The sequence below is a fragment of the Chanodichthys erythropterus genome, chromosome 1 (genome assembly GCF_024489055.1).
Source record: "Chanodichthys erythropterus isolate Z2021 chromosome 1, ASM2448905v1, whole genome shotgun sequence".
Taxonomy (NCBI): domain Eukaryota; kingdom Metazoa; phylum Chordata; class Actinopteri; order Cypriniformes; family Xenocyprididae; genus Chanodichthys; species Chanodichthys erythropterus.
The window spans coordinates 38,134,241-38,154,240 of NC_090221.1; the positions used below are offsets into that span (position 1 = coordinate 38,134,241).

The window sequence follows — 20,000 nt, forward strand, 5'->3', positions numbered from 1 at the left end:
AACATGCTGGACACCGGTCAAAGGTGTGGAATAATTTAGATTTTATGATGTTTCCGAAAGAATCTCTTCTGTTCACAGAGACTGTTTATTTGATCAAAAATACAGTAAAACAGTGAAATATTATAATGTAAATCAGCTGTTTTCTATGTGAATATACAGTAAAGTGTAATTTATATCCTGTGATCAAAGCTGAATTTTCAGCATCAGTCTTCAGTGTCACATGATCCTTCAGAAATCATTCTGATATGATGATTTGATGCTCAAGAAACATTTATGATTATTAATGTTGAAAACAGTTCATATTTTGGTGGAAACCGTCATACATTTTATTTTTCAGGATTCTTTGATGAATAGAAAGTTCAAAGAAACAGCATTTATTTGATCTTTTGTAACATTATAAATGTCACTTTTGATCAGTTTAATGTATCCTTAAATTAACTTTTTTTAATCTTGCTGACTTGCAAACTTTTGAATTGTAATGTATCACGGTTTCCACAAAAATATGTGTTTTTAAAGAACAGTAATTATTTTCAGGCAGTATTGTAAGTTCAGTTGAGAAAAAGAACATTGAAATTATTACTTACCTCCTGAATAGATGTGAATGTCACGCTGAGGACAGATTTATTCAGGAGTAATGAATCACTGTAAAACATTCCGAGAAATATGAAACGTTTCCTGTCCTCATGACAGTATAAACCTGGTGTTTCTTCATCATGTGCTTTAAGCTTTACTGTTTTCAGCTGATACTGTCAACAAATACCTGACGGGATTCTGACTAAAACAGAAGTTTGATCAGGAACACAATAACACACACACGCTGATCTACAGCAGTTACACACATTCATCTGCAGTTCAAAATCAATCAGTTTTCTTTTTCTTTTTTTATGTCCATATCTTACATATTTAGGATATTTAAGCCTATTATGGCATTGGATTTGGTGAACACACACACTAAAATCACTACAGAAATAAACATGGCTCCAGAAATTCATCACCATAGTATAGAAGCCCATTTCTGCATAAGACAAAAAATAAAGCCTTGGTAAATCATAATTATGACATGAAAATTCAAAATTGACAATTAATGAGATTTGAAGAACAGTTGAAATTATGACATACTAATGAGATTATGATATCAAAATTGACATCAGAAAGTTGAAACTGTGACAGTCAAAGTTGAGATACTACATCATCATAATGAGATTAAACAGTTGACATTATGACCAAGTCAGAACTATGATGGAAGTCAGTTATGACTAGTCAATTTTGAGTGATGTCAACTTCTTATGACCATCTGTTTTATTAATTTTATTATGAATTACCATCTTGGCAGAAATGGGCTTCTGTAGGCTTGTCAGGTGGATCTTCCCTCAGATGCGTTTCGCAGCTGTTCGTCACTGATGTCAGACTCGTTACCGTCAGTCCTGCACCGCTGCTGAACAAACAGCATCTTAACGAACTTCTCACACCAATCAATCTAGAGTTCGACTGTGTGATTCGACTGGTATCATGAAATCACTGAACAGACCCCGGAGAGTTTGAACTGAGAACGGTTTATTGAATATGTTTTCACATGCTCCACATTCAGATGATTTGCTTCAGTTCCTTCAGCCGTCATACCAGTCCAGAAACAGCAGCGAGAACGAGCACATGACCAGGAAGAAGAGAATCCACACGCGGAAGCCGGCGTTGTTCTTGATGGCCTGAGAAACACGTGAAGAATCATGAACCACATACTGTAAGAACGCCACGACAACCACAAATAAAGCTGCAGATTCATTATTGCATTTCATTTTTTGATGAAAAACAGTTTATCAAAAGTCTCGATTTACTGACTCTAAAAATTGACAAATGAGTGTGGGAGCCCATTCCTCCCACAAAAAAAAAACAGTCATACTTTAATAAATCATATTTATACTAAATCATGATTACAAGACTAAAGTCAAAATTATAATCTAAAACATTTGTCAGAATTGTGACTTTTTAAGTCATAATTTCAACTTAGTATGTCAATTTTGACTCATATCATTTTAAGCCAAAATTTCTACTTTTTATCATAATTATGACAGCATGTAAATTTTGACTTTTGTCAATTTCAACTTTTTATGTCATAATTTAATCATGATTTACAAAAGCATGATTATTTTCTTGTAGAGGAAAATCTTACTTTAGGAAAGTGATTTATCGCGTGTGTGTGTGTGTGTGTGTGTGTGTGTTTGGTTTTCTTACCTCTCTAATATCTTCATTTCCTTCTTTCACATTTTCTGTTGCACCAACAACCAGTTGATGAATGCTGTCGATCTCAGTCTCCTGTAACACACACACGCACGCGAACACACACACGTGAACACACACACACACACACACACACACACAAGGGCTGTAAACACCATAAGCTGTTTTTTGTTAGAAAGATAAACGTTTTTAAAAGTTCAGTGTTTAGACGGGTCAGAATGATCCAGAGCTTTACTATGGGATTGAGGTTCCACCAAAGTTTTTCAGTCGCAGATCAAAAAAATAATAAGTGTGAATTGAAATTTTAAAAACGTGTAAAAATACATTGAACAAAACGTTGCAAAGTTATCAGAATAGCAAACGACGAGAGTAATAACAAGAAGCAAAACACTCGTTTTTGGTCAAAATTGAAAGATTTAAACTACAACATACGTGTGTTTTTGACTGATGACAGTGTTTTAGCTTGTGGGTTATTAAAATCACAATCATTTATTCTATTAAAGCTACACTAGAGCACTTTTTTGATTAAAAAAATTTAATTATTGAGAGTCATCAATCTTTCATCAATCTTCAAAACCATGAAAATACACTTTCATAAACCAATAAGAATGATTTATATTTCAGAGCTGTACACAGAGAACATGATAAAAACTGACCGTGGATCATTCAAAATAGAAAAAAAAGAGTTATTTATAACTAGAGAAGTGGAAGAACACCCAAAACAAAGATCTTTTGTAAGACGCATGCAGTGTTATTTTTCACCACTAGAGGGACGAAAGCTTTAAAACAGATATTACAGGCTATTCTCTCGCTGTTCCCTGAAAGGTCATGAACCCATCTGACCTGATGAAGGACTTTCTCAGCGAAGATTTCCTGCAGACGAGAGATTTCCACAACCTTCCCCTCGATCTGCCTGTAACACACACACACACACACACACACACTCTCAGTGTTATTCACTCATAATGCTGGATTGTAATTCTGTGTCTGATGACTCTAAACTGCACTGTAAAAATGATGTTTTGAAGCTGAATTCAGACTACTGAAGTATGTTTGACAAGAAAATACTATTTCAGTCTTTCCCTTTCAAACTTCAACGTGTTCCTTGCCGTTTCTTTGTAATTATTTGTGAAATTATTTGTGTTTCAAAGCCATTTTTTCAGTGTTTCTCAGTAAGAATGAATCATTTTCAGTCTGATCAACATTTCAATGATTGTGTGATCAATGATAATAACAGCAGAATGTCACCTGACTTCATCCAGCAGACTGTTCATCTCCCCGACCAGCCTCTGATTCTCCTGCTCGAACTAACACACACACACACACACACACACACACACACACACACACACACAAACACGCACACAGTGATTACTGCACCAGTGTGATGAAGAGTGTGTGTGTGTGTGTGTGTGTGTGTGTGTGTGTGTGTGTGTGTGTGTGTGTGTACCATCTGTATCTCCTCCGGTGAAAGGTCGTCTTCGACTCTGTTTTCCTCCCACAGATCCACATGACCGTCTGAAACGGGTTTCTCTGTAACACAAACTCTCATTACTCTTTCAGACCCCAAATATGACGGACACCTAAAATTTAAAAGGCAGCTGAATATTTTCATGTATAAAGACCCAAATATATTGTGAAGAAATATTATTATAAATGTGTAAAATATTTATTTTCTATTACATTACATCGTGTGTATGTGTGCGTGCGTGCGTGTGTGTGTGTGTGAGTGTGTGTATCTCAGTCTCACCGCTGTTCTCCTCTCCGTCGCTCTGGTGTTTGTCTTGACTGATCTGCTCCGGTTCTAATCTTGATCTGGAAACACATCCAGTGTGAATCGGCTCATGTTCATGTCAGTAATAATCACACTGAATGCGTCTTCATAAAACACGTGTTGTCTTACAGATTTTTCACATTTTAGTATTAAAAAAAGGTGCAAATCTATCAGTGCAGTGAGACAAAAATACATTCATATTGAAGTTACGTGTTTCTGATAAAACTATTATGTGAAGCTGTGGAGGGAATGAGTTATAATGTGTGTTAAAACTGATGAAACAGTTTGTGCTTATTTTACTCTTAATCACGTTACAATATGGCACATTTATGAAACATTTTGTGGCAAAAAAATCACCTGAGCCGCTGAAGTACATAAAACCTAAAAACTCTCATTTAAAGATGTGCATTTATTACATGGACGGAGTAAGAACAATAGTCATATATATATATCTATCATAGTCTAAATATGTATATGAAGGATAAAGTTTGAGTCTATGAAGCAAAGAAATATCCACAGAATGAACCTTAACTCTGTGATGAGAGTTTCTCTGTTAAATCAGTCGCTCAGAGCTTCAGAATCAGCAGAACAAAGAAAAAATGTTTTATTTCAAATGAAGTGTTATAAAATATTCAGTGTAAATAATTATAGTTATTAAGAATAGTGCACAGATTTCAAACATCAAGACATGCTGAGACAGAGAAACAGATCAAAGATTCACTGTTCAGAGAAGAAAAGTTCAGTATTAGTCGTGAAACTATAATATTCTAGAACAATCGTTCCATGTATTTGTATGATTTCATCACTAACACACAAACATGAAGATCATCAACTAACATTACTTTAAGCATTTTTAAATCTTGGTTTATGTAAATTGATTTATAATACTAAAATAAATTAATTAAGAACTAACATGATACCTCTTCAAATGAACATTAACGAACTAATGTGTGAAAAAGATATTCATTAATTCATGAGGCTTAATTTAGAATGAAACACGATCATGTTCATGTGGAGATGATGAATCTCCAGCAGAAGTGATGAAGATGTTATGATGTGTTTGTGTTTCTTGCACTTACAGTCTCTTCTTGTCTACGACTCTCTTCACACGTACGGCTCTCTGTTCAGAATACAGTTTACACACACCTGCACACACACACACATTATGAGCCGGTGTGTTATCATCTACACATGTGTGTGTGTGAGTGTGTGTCTGTACCTTTAAGATAACCCTCTATCAGATCCAGCACTGCTGCACGATGATCCTTCACCTGTGTGGAGACCTGCTGTTTGTTCACTAGACACACACACACACACACACATACCATCAACATCATACACTGATATTTGGCAACCAGAAAGTATCTTTAATTACACTGCCGTGTGAAGCGTGTGACGCAGTGAAGTGTGTGACGCAGTGAAGAGTGTGACGCAGTGAAGTGTGTGACGCGGTGAAGCGTGTGACGCGGTGAAGCGTGTGACGCGGTGAAGCGTGTGACGCGGTGAAGCGTGTGACGCGGTGAAGCGTGTGACGCGGTGAAGCGTGTGACGCGGTGAAGCGTGTGACGCGGTGAAGCGTGTGACGCGGTGAAGCGTGTGACGCAGTGAAGCGTGTGACGCGGTGAAGCGTGTGACGCGGTGAAGCGTGTGACGCGGTGAAGCGTGTGACGCGGTGAAGCGTGTGACGCAGTGAAGTGTGACGCAGTGAAGTGTGTGACGCAGTGAAGTGTGAGACGCAGTGAAGTGTGAGACGCAGTGAAGTGTGTGACGCAGTGAAGAGTGTGACGCAGTGAAGTGTGTGACGCAGTGAAGTGTGTGACGCAGTGAAGTGTGACGCAGTGAAGTGTGTGACGCAGTGAAGTGTGAGACGCAGTGAAGTGTGAGACGCAGTGAAGTGTGACGCAGTGAAGTGTGTGACGCAGTGAAGTGTGAGGCGCGGTGAAGTGTGAGGCGCGGTGAAGTGGCGCGGTGAAGTGTGTGACGCAGTGGTGTGGCGCGGTGAAGTGTGTGGCGCGGTGAAGTGTGTGGCGCGGTGAAGTGTGGCGCGGTGAAGTGTGGCGCGGTGAAGTGTGAGCGCGGTGAAGTGTGGCGCGGTGAAGTGTGTGACGCAGTGAAGAGTGTGGCGCGGTGAAGTGGCGCGGTGAAGTGTGTGGCGCGGTGGCGTGTGGCGCGGTGGCGTGTGGCGCGGTGAAGCGTGTGGCGCGGTGAAGCGTGTGGCGCGGTGAAGCGTGTGACGCGGTGGCGTGTGGCGCGGTGGCGTGTGGCGCGGTGAAGCGTGTGACGCGGTGAAGCGTGTGACGCGGTGAAGCGTGTGGCGCAGTGAAGTGTGAGCGCGGTGAAGTGTGAGGCGCGGTGAAGTGTGTGACGCAGTGAAGAGTGTGACGCGGTGAAGTGTGGCGCAGTGAAGTGTGTGGCGCGGTGAAGTGTGACGCGGTGAAGTGTGGCGCAGTGAAGTGTGAGGCGCGGTGAAGTGTGAGGCGCAGTGAAGTGTGGCGCGGTGAAGTGTGTGACGCAGTGAAGTGTGGCGCGGTGAAGTGTGACGCAGTGAAGTGTGACGCAGTGAAGTGTGTCGCAGTGAAGTGTGTGACTCAGTGAATTGTGTGACGCAGAGAAGTGTGTGACGCAGTGAAGTGTGTGACGCAGTGAAGTGTGAGACGCAGTGAAGTGTGACGCAGTGAAGTGTGTGACGCAGTGAAGAGTGTGACGCAGTGAAGAGTGTGACGCAGTGAAGTGTGTGACGCGGTGAAGCGTGTGACGCAGTGAAGCGTGTGGCGCTGTGTAGCGTGTGACGGGGTGTAGGGTGTGGCGCTGTGAAGCGTGTGGCGCGGTGGCGTGTGGCGCGGTGGCGTGTGGCGCGGTGAAGTGTGGCGCGGTGAAGTGTGGCGCGGTGAAGTGTGTGGCGCGGTGAAGTGTGAGGCGCGGTGAAGTGTGGCGCAGTGAAGTGTGTGGCGCGGTGAAGTGTGTGGCGCGGTGAAGTGTGGCGCGGTGAAGTGTGGCGCGGTGAAGTGTGGCGCGGTGAAGTGTGTGACGCAGTGAAGTGTGTGACGCGGTGAAGTGTGTGCGCAGGTGACGTGTGTGACGCAGTGACGTGTGGCGCAGTGAAGTGTGTGACGCAGTGAAGTGTGTGACGCGGTGAAGTGTGTGACGAGTGAAGTGTGACGCGGTGAAGTGTGACGCGGTGAAGTGTGGCGCGGTGAAGTGTGACGCGGTGAAGTGTGTGGCGCAGTGAAGTGTGTGGCGCGGTGAAGTGTGTGACGCGGTGAAGTGTGGCGCGGTGAAGTGTGTGGCGCGGTGAAGTGTGTGGCGCGGTGAAGTGTGTGACTCAGTGACGTGTGGCGCGGTGACGTGTAGCGCGGTGACGTGTAGCGCGGTGAAGAGTGTGTCGCGGTGAAGAGTGTGACGCGGTGAAGTGTGTGACGCGGTGAAGTGTGTGACGCGGTGAAGCGTGTGACGCGGTGAAGCGTGTGACGCGGTGAAGTGTGTGACGCGGTGAAGCGTGTGACGCGGTGAAGTGTGTGACGCGGTGAAGTGTGTGACGCGGTGAAGTGTGACGCAGTGAAGTGTGAGACGCAGTGAAGTGTGAGACGCAGTGAAGTGTGACGCAGTGAAGTGTGTGACGCAGTGAAGTGTGTGACGCAGTGAAGTGTGTGACTCAGTGACGTGTGACGCAGTGACGTGTGACGCAGTGACGTGTGACGCAGTGAAGTGTGTGACGCAGTGAAGAGTGTGACGCAGTGAAGAGTGTGACGCAGTGAAGTGTGTGACGCAGTGAAGAGTGTGACGCAGTGACGTGTGACGCAGTGAAGTGTGACGCAGTGAAGTGTGACGCAGTGAAGTGTGTGACGCAGTGAAGTGTGACGCAGTGAAGTGTGACGCAATGAAGTGTGTGACGCAGTGAAGTGTGACGCAGTGAAGTGTGACGCAGTGAAGTGTGACGCAATGAAGTGTGTGACGCAATGAAGTGTGACGCAGTGAAGTGTGACGCAGTGAAGTGTGACGCAATGAAGTGTGTGACGCAGTGAAGTGTGACGCAATGAAGTGTGTGACGCGGTGAAGTGTGGCGCGGTGAAGTGTGTGACGCGGTGAAGAGTGTGACGCAGTGAAGAGTGTGACGCGGTGGCGTGTGGCGCGGTGAAGTGTGACGCATTGAAGTGTGTGACGCAGTGAAGTGTGACGCAGTCAAATGTGTGACGCAGTGAAGTGTGTGGCGCGGTGAAGTGTGTGGCGCGGTGAAGAGTGTGGCGCGGTGAAGTGTGTGGCGCGGTGAAGTGTGTGGCGCGGTGAAGTGTGTGGCGCGGTGAAGTGTGGCGCGGTGAAGTGTGTGGCGCGGTGAAGTGTGTGACGCGGTGAAGTGTGTGGCGCGGTGAAGTGTGTGACGCGGTGAAGTGTGACGCGGTGAAGTGTGACGCAGTGAAGTGTGGCGCGGTGAAGTGTGGCGCAGTGAAGTGTGTGGCGCGGTGAAGAGTGTGGCGCGGTGAAGTGTGTGACGCGGTGAAGTGTGTGACGCGGTGAAGTGTGACGCGGTGAAGTGTGTGGCGCGGTGAAGTGTGAGGCGCGGTGAAGTGTGAGGCGCGGTGAAGTGTGACGCGGTGAAGTGTGTGGCGCGGTGAAGTGTGAGGCGCGGTGAAGTGTGAGGCGCGGTGAAGTGTGGCGCGGTGAAGTGTGTGGCGCGGTGAAGAGTGTGACGCAGTGAAGTGTGTGACGCGGTGAAGTGTGTGACGCGGTGAAGTGTGGCGCGGTGAAGTGTGTGGCGCGGTGAAGTGTGAGGCGCGGTGAAGTGTGACGCGGTGAAGTGTGTGGCGCGGTGAAGAGTGTGGCGCGGTGAAGAGTGTGGCGCGGTGAAGTGTGTGGCGCGGTGAAGCGTGTGGCGCGGTGGCGTGTGGCGCGGTGAAGCGTGTGGCGCGGTGGCGTGTGGCGCGGTGAAGCGTGTGGCGCGGTGAAGCGTGTGGCGCGGTGAAGCGTGTGACGCGGTGAAGCGTGTGGCGGTGAAGCGTGTGACGCGGTGAAGTGTGAGGCGCGGTGAAGTGTGAGGCGCGGTGAAGTGTGTGGCGCGGTGAAGAGTGTGGCGCGGTGAAGTGTGTGGCGCGGTGAAGTGTGTGGCGCGGTGAAGTGTGACGCGGTGAAGTGTGTGGCGCGGTGAAGTGTGAGGCGCGGTGAAGTGTGAGGCGCGGTGAAGTGTGGCGCGGTGAAGTGTGTGACGCGGTGAAGTGTGACGCGGTGAAGTGTGAGGCGCGGTGAAGTGTGGCGCGGTGAAGTGTGTGACGCGGTGAAGTGTGTGGCGCGGTGAAGTGTGTGGCGCGGTGAAGTGTGACGCGGTGAAGTGTGTGGCGCGGTGAAGTGTGAGGCGCGGTGAAGTGTGGCGCGGTGAAGTGTGTGGCGCGGTGAAGAGTGTGGCGCGGTGAAGAGTGTGGCGCGGTGAAGTGTGTGGCGCGGTGAAGTGTGTGGCGCGGTGAAGCGTGTGGCGCAGTGAAGCGTGTGACGCAGTGAAGCGTGTGACGCAGTGAAGCGTGTGACGCAGTGAAGCGTGTGACGCGGTGAAGCGTGTGGCGCAGTGAAGTGTGACGCGGTGAAGTGTGGCGCGGTGAAGTGTGTGGCGCGGTGAAGTGTGAGGCGCGGTGAAGTGTGGCGCGGTGAAGTGTGTGGCGCGGTGAAGTGTGTGGCGCGGTGAAGTGTGGCGCGGTGAAGTGTGACGCGGTGAAGTGTGGCGCGGTGAAGTGTGTGGCGCGGTGAAGTGTGTGGCGCGGTGAAGTGTGTGGCGCGGTGGCGTGTGTGGCGCGGTGGCGTGTGTGGCGCGGTGAAGTGTGTGGCGCGGTGAAGTGTGTGACGCGGTGAAGTGTGTGGCGCGGTGAAGTGTGACGCGGTGAAGTGTGACGCAGTGAAGTGTGACGCAGTGAAGTGTGACGCAGTGAAGTGTGTGACGCAGTGAAGTGTGTGACGCAGTGAAGTGTGACGCAGTGAAGTGTGACGCAGTGAAGTGTGTGACGCAGTGAAGTGTGTGACGCAGTGAAGTGTGTGACTCAGTGACGTGTGACGCAGTGACGTGTGACGCAGTGACGTGTGTGACGCAGTGAAGAGTGTGACGCGGTGAAGAGTGTGACGCGGTGAAGTGTGTGACGCGGTGAAGTGTGTGACGCGGTGAAGCGTGTGACGCGGTGAAGCGTGTGACGCGGTGAAGTGTGTGACGCGGTGAAGCGTGTGACGCGGTGAAGTGTGTGACGCGGTGAAGTGTGTGACGCGGTGAAGTGTGACGCAGTGAAGTGTGAGACGCAGTGAAGTGTGAGACGCAGTGAAGTGTGACGCAGTGAAGCGTGTGGCGCGGTGAAGTGTGTGGCGCGGTGAAGTGTGTGACTCAGTGGCGTGTGGCGCGGTGGCGTGTGACGCGGTGGCGTGTGGCGCGGTGAAGTGTGTGACGCGGTGAAGAGTGTGGCGCGGTGAAGAGTGTGGCGCGGTGAAGTGTGTGACGCGGTGAAGAGTGTGGCGCGGTGGCGTGTGACGCGGTGAAGTGTGGCGCGGTGAAGTGTGGCGCGGTGAAGTGTGTGGCGCGGTGAAGTGTGACGCGGTGAAGTGTGACGCAATGAAGTGTGTGGCGCGGTGAAGTGTGACGCGGTGAAGTGTGGCGCGGTGAAGTGTGACGCAATGAAGTGTGTGACGCAATGAAGTGTGACGCAGTGAAGTGTGGCGCGGTGAAGTGTGACGCAATGAAGTGTGTGGCGCGGTGAAGTGTGGCGCAGTGAAGTGTGGCGCGGTGAAGTGTGACGCAATGAAGTGTGTGACGCAATGAAGTGTGTGGCGCGGTGAAGTGTGACGCGGTGAAGTGTGACGCAATGAAGTGTGACGCAATGAAGTGTGTGACGCAATGAAGTGTGTGACGCAATGAAGTGTGTGGCGCGGTGAAGTGTGACGCGGTGAAGTGTGTGGCGCGGTGAAGAGTGTGGCGCGGTGAAGAGTGTGGCGCGGTGGCGTGTGGCGCGGTGAAGTGTGGCGCGGTGAAGTGTGTGGCGCGGTGAAGTGTGACGCGGTCAAATGTGTGACGCGGTGAAGTGTGTGGCGCGGTGAAGTGTGTGGCGCGGTGAAGAGTGTGGCGCGGTGAAGTGTGTGGCGCGGTGAAGTGTGTGGCGCGGTGAAGTGTGTGGCGCGGTGAAGTGTGGCGCGGTGAAGTGTGTGGCGCGGTGAAGTGTGTGGCGCGGTGAAGTGTGTGGCGCGGTGAAGTGTGTGACGCGGTGAAGTGTGGCGCGGTGAAGTGTGGCGCGGTGAAGTGTGGCGCGGTGAAGTGTGGCGCGGTGAAGTGTGGCGCGGTGAAGTGTGTGATGCAGTGAAGTGTGACGCAGTGAAGTGTGAGGCGCGGTGAAGTGTGTGGCGCGGTGGCGTGTGGCGCGGTGAAGTGTGTGGCGCGGTGAAGTGTGTGGCGCGGTGAAGTGTGTGACTCAGTGGCGTGTGGCGCGGTGGCGTGTGGCGCGGTGGCGTGTGGCGCGGTGAAGAGTGTGGCGCGGTGAAGAGTGTGGCGCGGTGAAGTGTGTGACGCGGTGAAGAGTGTGGCGCGGTGGCGTGTGGCGCGGTGAAGTGTGGCGCGGTGAAGAGTGTGGCGCGGTGAAGTGTGTGACGCGGTGAAGTGTGACGCAGTGTAGTGTGACTCAATGAAGTGTGTGACTCAGTTTAGTGTGACGCAGTGAAGTGTGACGCAGTGAAGTGTGACGCAATGAAGTGTGTGACGCAGTGAAGAGTGTGACGCAGTGAAGTGTGACGCAATGAAGTGTGTGACGCAGTGAAGAGTGTGACGCAGTGAAGTGTGTGACGCAGTGAAGTGTGACGCTGTGAAGTGTGACGCAGTGAAGTGTGACGCGGTGAAGTGTGGCGCGGTGAAGTGTGGCGCGGTGAAGTGTGTGGCGCGGTGAAGTGTGACGCGGTGAAGTGTGGCGCGGTGAAGTGTGTGGCGCGGTGAAGTGTGTGGCGCGGTGAAGTGTGTGACTCAGTGGCGTGTGGCGCGGTGGCGTGTGGCGCGGTGGCGTGTGGCGCGGTGAAGTGTGTGACGCGGTGAAGAGTGTGGCGCGGTGAAGAGTGTGGCGCGGTGAAGTGTGTGGCGCGGTGAAGAGTGTGGCGCGGTGGCGTGTGGCGCGGTGAAGTGTGGCGCGGTGAAGTGTGGCGCGGTGAAGTGTGTGGCGCGGTGAAGTGTGGCGCGGTGAAGTGTGGCGCAATGAAGTGTGTGGCGCGGTGAAGTGTGGCGCGGTGAAGTGTGTGGCGCGGTGAAGTGTGACGCAATGAAGTGTGTGACGCAATGAAGTGTGGCGCGGTGAAGTGTGGCGCAGTGAAGTGTGACGCAATGAAGTGTGTGACGCAGTGAAGTGTGACGCAGTGAAGTGTGACGCAGTGAAGTGTGACGCAATGAAGTGTGTGACTCAATGAAGTGTGTGACGCAGTGAAGTGTGACGCATTGAAGTGTGTAGCAATGAAGTGTGACGCAATGAAGTGTGTGACGCAATGAAGTGTGTGACGCAATGAAGTGTGTGACGCGGTGAAGTGTGGCGCGGTGAAGTGTGTGGCGCGGTGAAGAGTGTGGCGCGGTGAAGAGTGTGGCGCGGTGGCGTGTGACGCGGTGAAGTGTGGCGCGGTGAAGTGTGTGGCGCGGTGAAGTGTGACGCGGTCAAATGTGTGGCGCGGTGAAGTGTGTGGCGCGGTGAAGTGTGTGGCGCGGTGAAGAGTGTGACGCGGTGAAGTGTGTGGCGCGGTGAAGTGTGTGGCGCGGTGAAGTGTGTGACGCGGTGAAGTGTGACGCGGTGAAGTGTGTGGCGCGGTGAAGTGTGTGGCGCGGTGAAGTGTGTGGCGCGGTGAAGTGTGTGGCGCGGTGAAGTGTGGCGCGGTGAAGTGTGACGCGGTGAAGTGTGGCGCGGTGAAGTGTGGCGCGGTGAAGTGTGACGCGGTGAAGTGTGGCGCGGTGAAGTGTGTGGCGCGGTGAAGAGTGTGGCGCGGTGAAGTGTGACGCGGTGAAGTGTGTGACGCGGTGAAGTGTGTGGCGCGGTGAAGTGTGACGCGGTCAAATGTGTGACGCGGTGAAGTGTGTGGCGCGGTGAAGTGTGTGACGCGGTGAAGAGTGTGGCGCGGTGAAGTGTGTGGCGCGGTGAAGTGTGTGGCGCGGTGAAGTGTGTGGCGCGGTGAAGTGTGGCGCGGTGAAGTGTGTGGCGCGGTGAAGTGTGTGGCGCGGTGAAGTGTGTGGCGCGGTGAAGTGTGTGGCGCGGTGAAGTGTGACGCAGTGAAGTGTGACGCGGTGAAGTGTGACGCGGTGAAGTGTGTGACGCAGTGAAGTGTGACGCAATGAAGTGTGACGCAGTGAAGTGTGTGACGCAGTGAAGTGTGTGACGCAGTGAAGTGTGTGGCGCGGTGAAGTGTGTGACTCAGTGACGTGTGACGCGGTGGCGTGTGACGCGGTGGCGTGTGGCGCGGTGAAGTGTGTGGCGCGGTGAAGAGTGTGACGCGGTGAAGAGTGTGGCGCGGTGAAGTGTGTGACGCAGTGAAAGTGTGGCGCAGTGACGTGTGACGCGGTGAAGTGTGACGCAGTGAAGTGTGACGCAGTGAAGTGTGTGACGCAGTGAAGTGTGACGCAGTGAAGTGTGACGCAATGAAGTGTGTGACGCAGTGAAGTGTGACGCAGTGAAGTGTGACGCAGTGAAGTGTGACGCAATGAAGTGTGTGACGCAATGAAGTGTGACGCAGTGAAGTGTGACGCAGTGAAGTGTGACGCAGTGAAGTGTGTGACGCAGTGAAGTGTGACGCAGTGAAGTGTGACGCAGTGAAGTGTGACGCAATGAAGTGTGTGACGCAATGAAGTGTGTGACGCAGTGAAGTGTGACGCAGTGAAGTGTGACGCAGTGAAGTGTGACGCAATGAAGTGTGTGACGCAATGAAGTGTGTGACGCAATGAAGTGTGTGACGCAATGAAGTGTGTGACGCAGTGAAGTGTGACGCAGTGAAGTGTGTGACGCAGTGAAGAGTGTGACGCAGTGAAGAGTGTGACGCAGTGACGTGTGACGCAGTGAAGTGTGACGCAGTGAAGTGTGTGACGCAGTGAAGTGTGACGCAGTCAAATGTGTGACGCAGTGAAGTGTGTGACGCAGTGAAGTGTGTGACGCAGTGAAGAGTGTGACGCAGTGAAGTGTGTGACGCAGTGAAGTGTGTGACGCAGTGAAGTGTGTGACGCAGTGAAGTGTGACGCGGTGAAGTGTGTGGCGCGGTGAAGTGTGTGACGCAGTGAAGTGTGTGACGCAGTGAAGTGTGTGCCGCAGTGAAGTGTGACGCAGTGAAGTGTGACGCAGTGAAGTGTGACGCAGTGAAGTGTGACGCAGTGAAGTGTGACGCAGTGAAGTGTGTGATGCAGTGAAGTGTGACGCAGTGAAGTGTGTGACGCAGTGAAGTGTGTGACGCAGTGACGTGTGACGCAGTGAAGTGTGTGACGCAGTGAAGTGTGTGACGCAGTGAAGTGTGTGACTCAGTGACGTGTGACGCAGTGACGTGTGACGCAGTGACGTGTGACGCAGTGAAGTGTGTGACGCAGTGAAGAGTGTGACGCAGTGAAGTGTGTGACGCAGTGAAGTGTGTGACGCAGTGAAGTGTGTGACGCAGTGAAGTGTGTGACGCAGTGAAGTGTGTGACGCAGTGAAGTGTGTGACGCAGTGAAGTGTGACGCAGTGAAGTGTGACGCAGTGAAGTGTGACGCAGTGAAGTGTGACGCAGTGAAGTGTGACGCAGTGAAGTGTGACGCAGTGAAGTGTGTGACGCAGTGAAGTGTGTGATGCGGTGAACTGTGACGCGGTGAAGTGTGATGCGGTGAAGTGTGATGCGGTGAAGTGTGATGCGGTGAAGTGTGATGCGGTGAAGTGTGTGACGCAGTGAAGTGTGAGACGCAGTGACGTGTGACGCAGTGACGTGTGACGCAGTGACGTGTGACGCAGTGACGTGTGACGCAGTGAAGTGTGACGCAGTGAAGTGTGTGACGCAGTGCCGTGTGAAGTGTGAAGTGTGACGCGGTGAAGTGTGATGCGGTGAAGTGTGACGCAGTGAAGTGTGATGCGGTGAAGTGTGATGCGGTGAAGTGTGTGACGCAGTGAAGTGTGAGACGCAGTGAAGTGTGACGCAGTGAAGTGTGACGCAGTGAAGTGTGTGACGCAGTGAAGTGTGTGACGCAGTGAAGTGTGACGCAGTGAAGTGTGTGACGCAGTGAAGTGTGTGACGCAGTGAAGTGTGACGCAGTGAAGTGTGTGACGCAGTGAAGTGTGAAGTGTGTGACGCAGTGAAGTGTGACGCAGTGAAGTGTGTGACGCAGTGAAGTGTGACGCAGTGAAGTGTGTGACGCAGTGAAGTGTGACGCAGTGAAGTGTGTGACGCAGTGAAGTGTGACGCAGTGAAGTGTGTGACGCAGTGAAGTGTGACGCAGTGAAGTGTGTGACGCAGTGAAGTGTGACGCAGTGAAGTGTGTGACGCAGTGAAGTGTGACGCAGTGAAGTGTGACGCAGTGAAGTGTGTGACGCAGTGAAGTGTGTGACGCAGTGAAGTGTGTGACGCAGTGAAGTGTGAGACGCAGTGAAGTGTGACGCAGTGAAGTGTGTGACGTACTCTCAGATCGCAGCTGGCCGATGGCGTCTGAGCAGGTCCTCATGAAGATCTGAGCATCCTGGTCGATTTGATCTCTCTCGCTGTCCGTCATCCGGGACACGTCCGAACACAACACACTGCACACACACACACAGACGTGTTGTTAACGGGATTCATTCACGATGATTAAAGTTAGTCACCGAATGGATCAGATGACGTTCACTGACCTGCCGGCGTTCACATAGTCCTTCCTGTGCTGCAGCAGAAAGTCCTTCAGCTTTGAGATGTTTGAAATCTACAGAATAAAGAGCAGAAATATCAGATGTTTATAAAGCGCTGCATCAATATTAATTCAAGAGAAATGACAGCACAACCTGAAAGTGACCCACACACACACTGAGACCGACAGACGGAGTAAAGAGATGTTTTGCTAACGTTGCTGAAATGTTTCTGCTCCTTTAATAACAGCAATTATGTAATTGCTGCAGTTGTAGAATTTGACCTGAACAGAATCACTTAATAGTGACTCAAACACACACACACACACACACACACACAGGTGAAACACACTCATGACATCAGCGGAGGTCTAATCCTGGCGGCTGGAACAACACCATCAGACGGGTCAGAGGTCAGAGGTCGGCCGCTGTTCACAGATTTCGCTTTAAGAAATCAAACGTTCCCAGCAGCAGCTTTGAGCCTCAAAAGAGTGTCTGTGATTCATCTGAACGTCTGACAGCAAGAACCAGACAGAAACAAAACAGAGACCTCAAGATCACATGACCACTGACAAATCACATGACTACAGACGGACAGACAGACAGCCTGTGTCTGTCACTGATGCTCATGTCAATCCATCTCTTCTGGGAAGATCCAGCAGATGCTGAACAGGGATGTAGGATTTGATCCCATTCAGACTCAGAGCATCAGTGAGTCACTCCACAGATTCTGTCCTCACCAGCAGAGAGCAGCAGTGACCCGCCGTCATCTGAACGAGTGTGTGTGTGCGTGTGTGTGTGTGTGTGTGTGTGTGTGTGTGTGTGTGTGTGTGTGTGTGTGTGTGTGTGTGTGATTCCCGCAGTGGGCCTGGAGGCCTTGCAGGAGGGCAGAGGGATCAATTGCTCTGGTAATTTAAGAGCCTAAAGAGCAAGTAATACCTAAACAATGAGCCCAGCGAGCGTGTGTGTGTGAGTGTGTGTGTGTGTGTGTGTGTGTGTGTGTGTGTGTGTGTGTGTGTGTGTGTGTGTGTGTGTGTGTGTGTGTGTGTGAGTGCTTTTGTTTATATTACATTGTGGGGACCAAATGTCCCCATGATGTAATATAAACCTGAGTTCACCTACATCGTGGGGACCAGCCAGCGGTCCCCACAATGTAAATGGGTTTATAAATCATATAGAATGAGTTTTTGTGAAAAAGTAAAAGTTTGCACAGTTTCCTGTGAGGGTTAGGTTTAGGGGTAGGGGCAGGGTAGGGGGATAGAATGTACAGTTTGTTCAGTGTAAAATGCATTGAAGTCTATGGAAAGTCCCCACAATTCACAAAAACAAACATGTGTGTGTGTGTGTGTGTGTGTGTGTGTGTGTGTGTGTGAGTGTGTGTTGGGGGCTAAAGGAGACAGTCTGCCTGGCTACATTTAATCTCATCATCAGAGACCCTCCGTTTACCTCACACACACACTCACACACACACACACACACACACACACGGAGCGAGTGTAAAGGTGGATTCTGTGAAGTCACGCGTCCGTTCACTTTTCCTCTGACCACGTCGCCATAGAAACCTGATAGCGATCATTGGTGACAGGGTTTGGGTCAGTTTGGGGTTTTCGTCGCCGGTTCAGTTTCCACTCGAGGGAGGAATCGTTCCCGTGGTACAATACTCTCTTTATGAGTCCGACAAACGCTTTATGATGTTCCACTTTATTGGGCTTTTGAAGCCGCAGGATTAAAGGTGACTGTAGTTTAACACAGAGAACTTAAACACGAGCACACAAACACAAATCATGTTTCACAACCACTGAAATACCATATCAACACCAGAGAGAAAATCATGCTTCAGCAAATCAGAATTATGACATAAATAGTCAAAATTATACTCATGAGATGAAAAGTTGAAATTATGATTTAAAAAAATTCGAAATTGACAAAACATCATCATGAGACAGTCAAAATGTTATAAAAAGGTCATAATTACGAGATAAAAAGCTGAAATTATGACATACTAAAAAAACTGAAATATATCGATTGAAATATATAAATTGATATATCATAATATTTAAATGATAATAATAGTGATAATTATGACTTAGAATCCCAACTGTTTAAACATCACAATTGTAATTTATATAAAAGCATGATTTTCCTCTTCCACAGAAAACAGATCTGAATCCAGCGTCGCTCGTACATGAACCCGCGCTCATGATGAATGACGCACTCGTTTGTTAATCTTAGAAACGAATGTGTTTACAATTCACTTATTGCCGTTATTGAATGAATTTACCCCGAGAGCTCAAAGAGTTTGTGTTGAATTTGCAGAGCTGATTAAAGTGATTCAGTGTTTACAAAAGATTCATTCAGAAAACCCACCGCGAGCTGATTGAACCAACAACACAAACACAAACATCATCATCATCATCATCATCAGAGAACATCAGGCAGTGATTTCACCTGAGCCGCCCGTCACTGGAGACGGCAGCAAATCACATTCAGCAGTTTCTCCTGCAGAACTAAATAAACTCATATGATGTTTTTGTTCTCAGATGTTGATCATGAAGAAATAAAGTACAGGAGCTCTGACAGAACCCAGAGAGGGTTATTGAACAAAACCTCACAGGTTTCATAATGCTCAACTTCACCACATAACAAATTAATAATAACACTTTATACAACTACTATAAGTATAATTTTATCCGCACACATGCAGTACACTTACGTAAGGCCACAGACACTATATATCAAATCTCAACTGCGTGTTTGTTTATATTGTAGAAAAATGTAACTATATTACCGTCAAGATCTAACCTGATAAATGTGACTATAAGGCTCAAATATATTAAGATGTTATAAACATTAACATCAGGATTTTGTGAATTATGAAAATCTCTACACAAATAAATGTGACTTGAATTGATTCACAAACACATCAGCCTTTTTCTGACACTCATCCACACTTCAACATACTAGATCAAAATTATGGCATACTAAATACAAATTATGACATAGAAATTAATCATTAAAAAGTCAAAATTATGAGATGAAAAGTCAATTATGAGATAAAGTCAAAAAGTCAAAATTATGAGATAAAAATTCTGATAAAAAGTCATAATTACAAAAAGTCAGATAAAAAGTCATAATTATGAGATAGTCAAATAAAAAGTCAAAACTATGAGATAAAAAGTAAATTATGAGATAAAAATTCAGATAAAAAGTCATAATTACGAGATAAAGTCAGAATGAGACAAAAGTCATAATTATGAGACAAAATGTCAGACAAAGTCAAAATTATGAGAAACTCAGATAAAAAAGTCATAATGAGACAAAAGTCAATTATGAGACATAAAAAATCTAAATTATGAGATAATATGTCAGATAAAAAGTCATAATTATGAGATAAAAAGACAGATAAAGTCATAATGAGGCAAAAGTCAATTATGAGACAAACAAAATTTGAGATAATAAGTCAGATAAAAAGTCATAATTATGAGATAAAAAAATCTAAATTATGAGATAATATGTCAGATAAAAAGTCATAATTATGAGATAAAAAGACAGATAAAGTCATAATGAGGCAAAAGTCAATTATGAGACAAACAAAATTTGAGATAATAAGTCAGATAAAAAGTCATAATTATGAGATAAAAAGACAGATAAAGTTAAAATTATGAGATAAAACGTCAGACAGATAAAAACACAATGATGAGAGACAGATAAAGTCATAACTCCACTGCAGATCATCAGCTCAGATCAAGCACGCATCACGCCGCTTTAGAGGCTCGGCTCTGGATTTGACAGTTTCAACATTCATCAAAACATCTTCCAACTATAATGAAGAGATTCTGTGAGCGGAACGACTGGAGACGCTCTGGAGTCAGAGGTCAATACTTGAGAAGACGGACACAAAAATGACCTTTCTGGATCCAAATAAACACTTCGGAATGACTAAATAGATTCAGAACAGCTGCATCTTTATATATTTTTGTCAGAGTTCGGTTAATTTTTCACTAAATCTGTGTGTGCTGATCACATTCATTATAGTAATCATAATCTGAATAAATTCACTTTCCTCACATCGCCTGCGAAACTTCAGCAAGTTCTGCTGGTGAATCCAAACACGCCAATAACACGGAGAAACGGGTGTTCAAGACATCTGCCAAAGAATCACAACAGAGCGGTTTATTTTTCAGGTTCAGATC

General features: G+C 48.3%; 2 protein-coding genes across 2 annotated transcripts in view; one reads left to right on the top strand and one right to left on the bottom strand.

Moving 5' to 3' along the window:
• Positions 1 to 1,194, top strand: part of zbtb49 (zinc finger and BTB domain containing 49) — a 12,194-nt gene extending 11,000 nt beyond the window's left edge. The window contains exon 9 of the mRNA XM_067384162.1: positions 1 to 1,194. This exon is cut by the window's left edge and continues 457 nt beyond it. The gene's annotated coding sequence lies outside the window, so the exon portion shown is untranslated.
• A 159-nt stretch (positions 1,195 to 1,353) lies between these two features.
• Positions 1,354 to 20,000, bottom strand: part of stx18 (syntaxin 18) — a 22,162-nt gene continuing 3,515 nt past the window's right edge. The window contains exons 2-11 of the mRNA XM_067384175.1: positions 15,817 to 15,884; positions 15,611 to 15,726; positions 5,229 to 5,306; positions 5,089 to 5,155; positions 3,986 to 4,050; positions 3,686 to 3,768; positions 3,484 to 3,542; positions 3,079 to 3,148; positions 2,230 to 2,310; positions 1,354 to 1,703 (exon numbers count right to left, since the gene is read on the bottom strand). Of these exons, the coding sequence (XP_067240276.1) occupies positions 1,608 to 1,703; positions 2,230 to 2,310; positions 3,079 to 3,148; positions 3,484 to 3,542; positions 3,686 to 3,768; positions 3,986 to 4,050; positions 5,089 to 5,155; positions 5,229 to 5,306; positions 15,611 to 15,726; positions 15,817 to 15,884 (783 nt within the window). The 3' untranslated portion in view covers positions 1,354 to 1,607. The remainder of the gene's footprint in view (positions 1,704 to 2,229; positions 2,311 to 3,078; positions 3,149 to 3,483; positions 3,543 to 3,685; positions 3,769 to 3,985; positions 4,051 to 5,088; positions 5,156 to 5,228; positions 5,307 to 15,610; positions 15,727 to 15,816; positions 15,885 to 20,000) is intronic.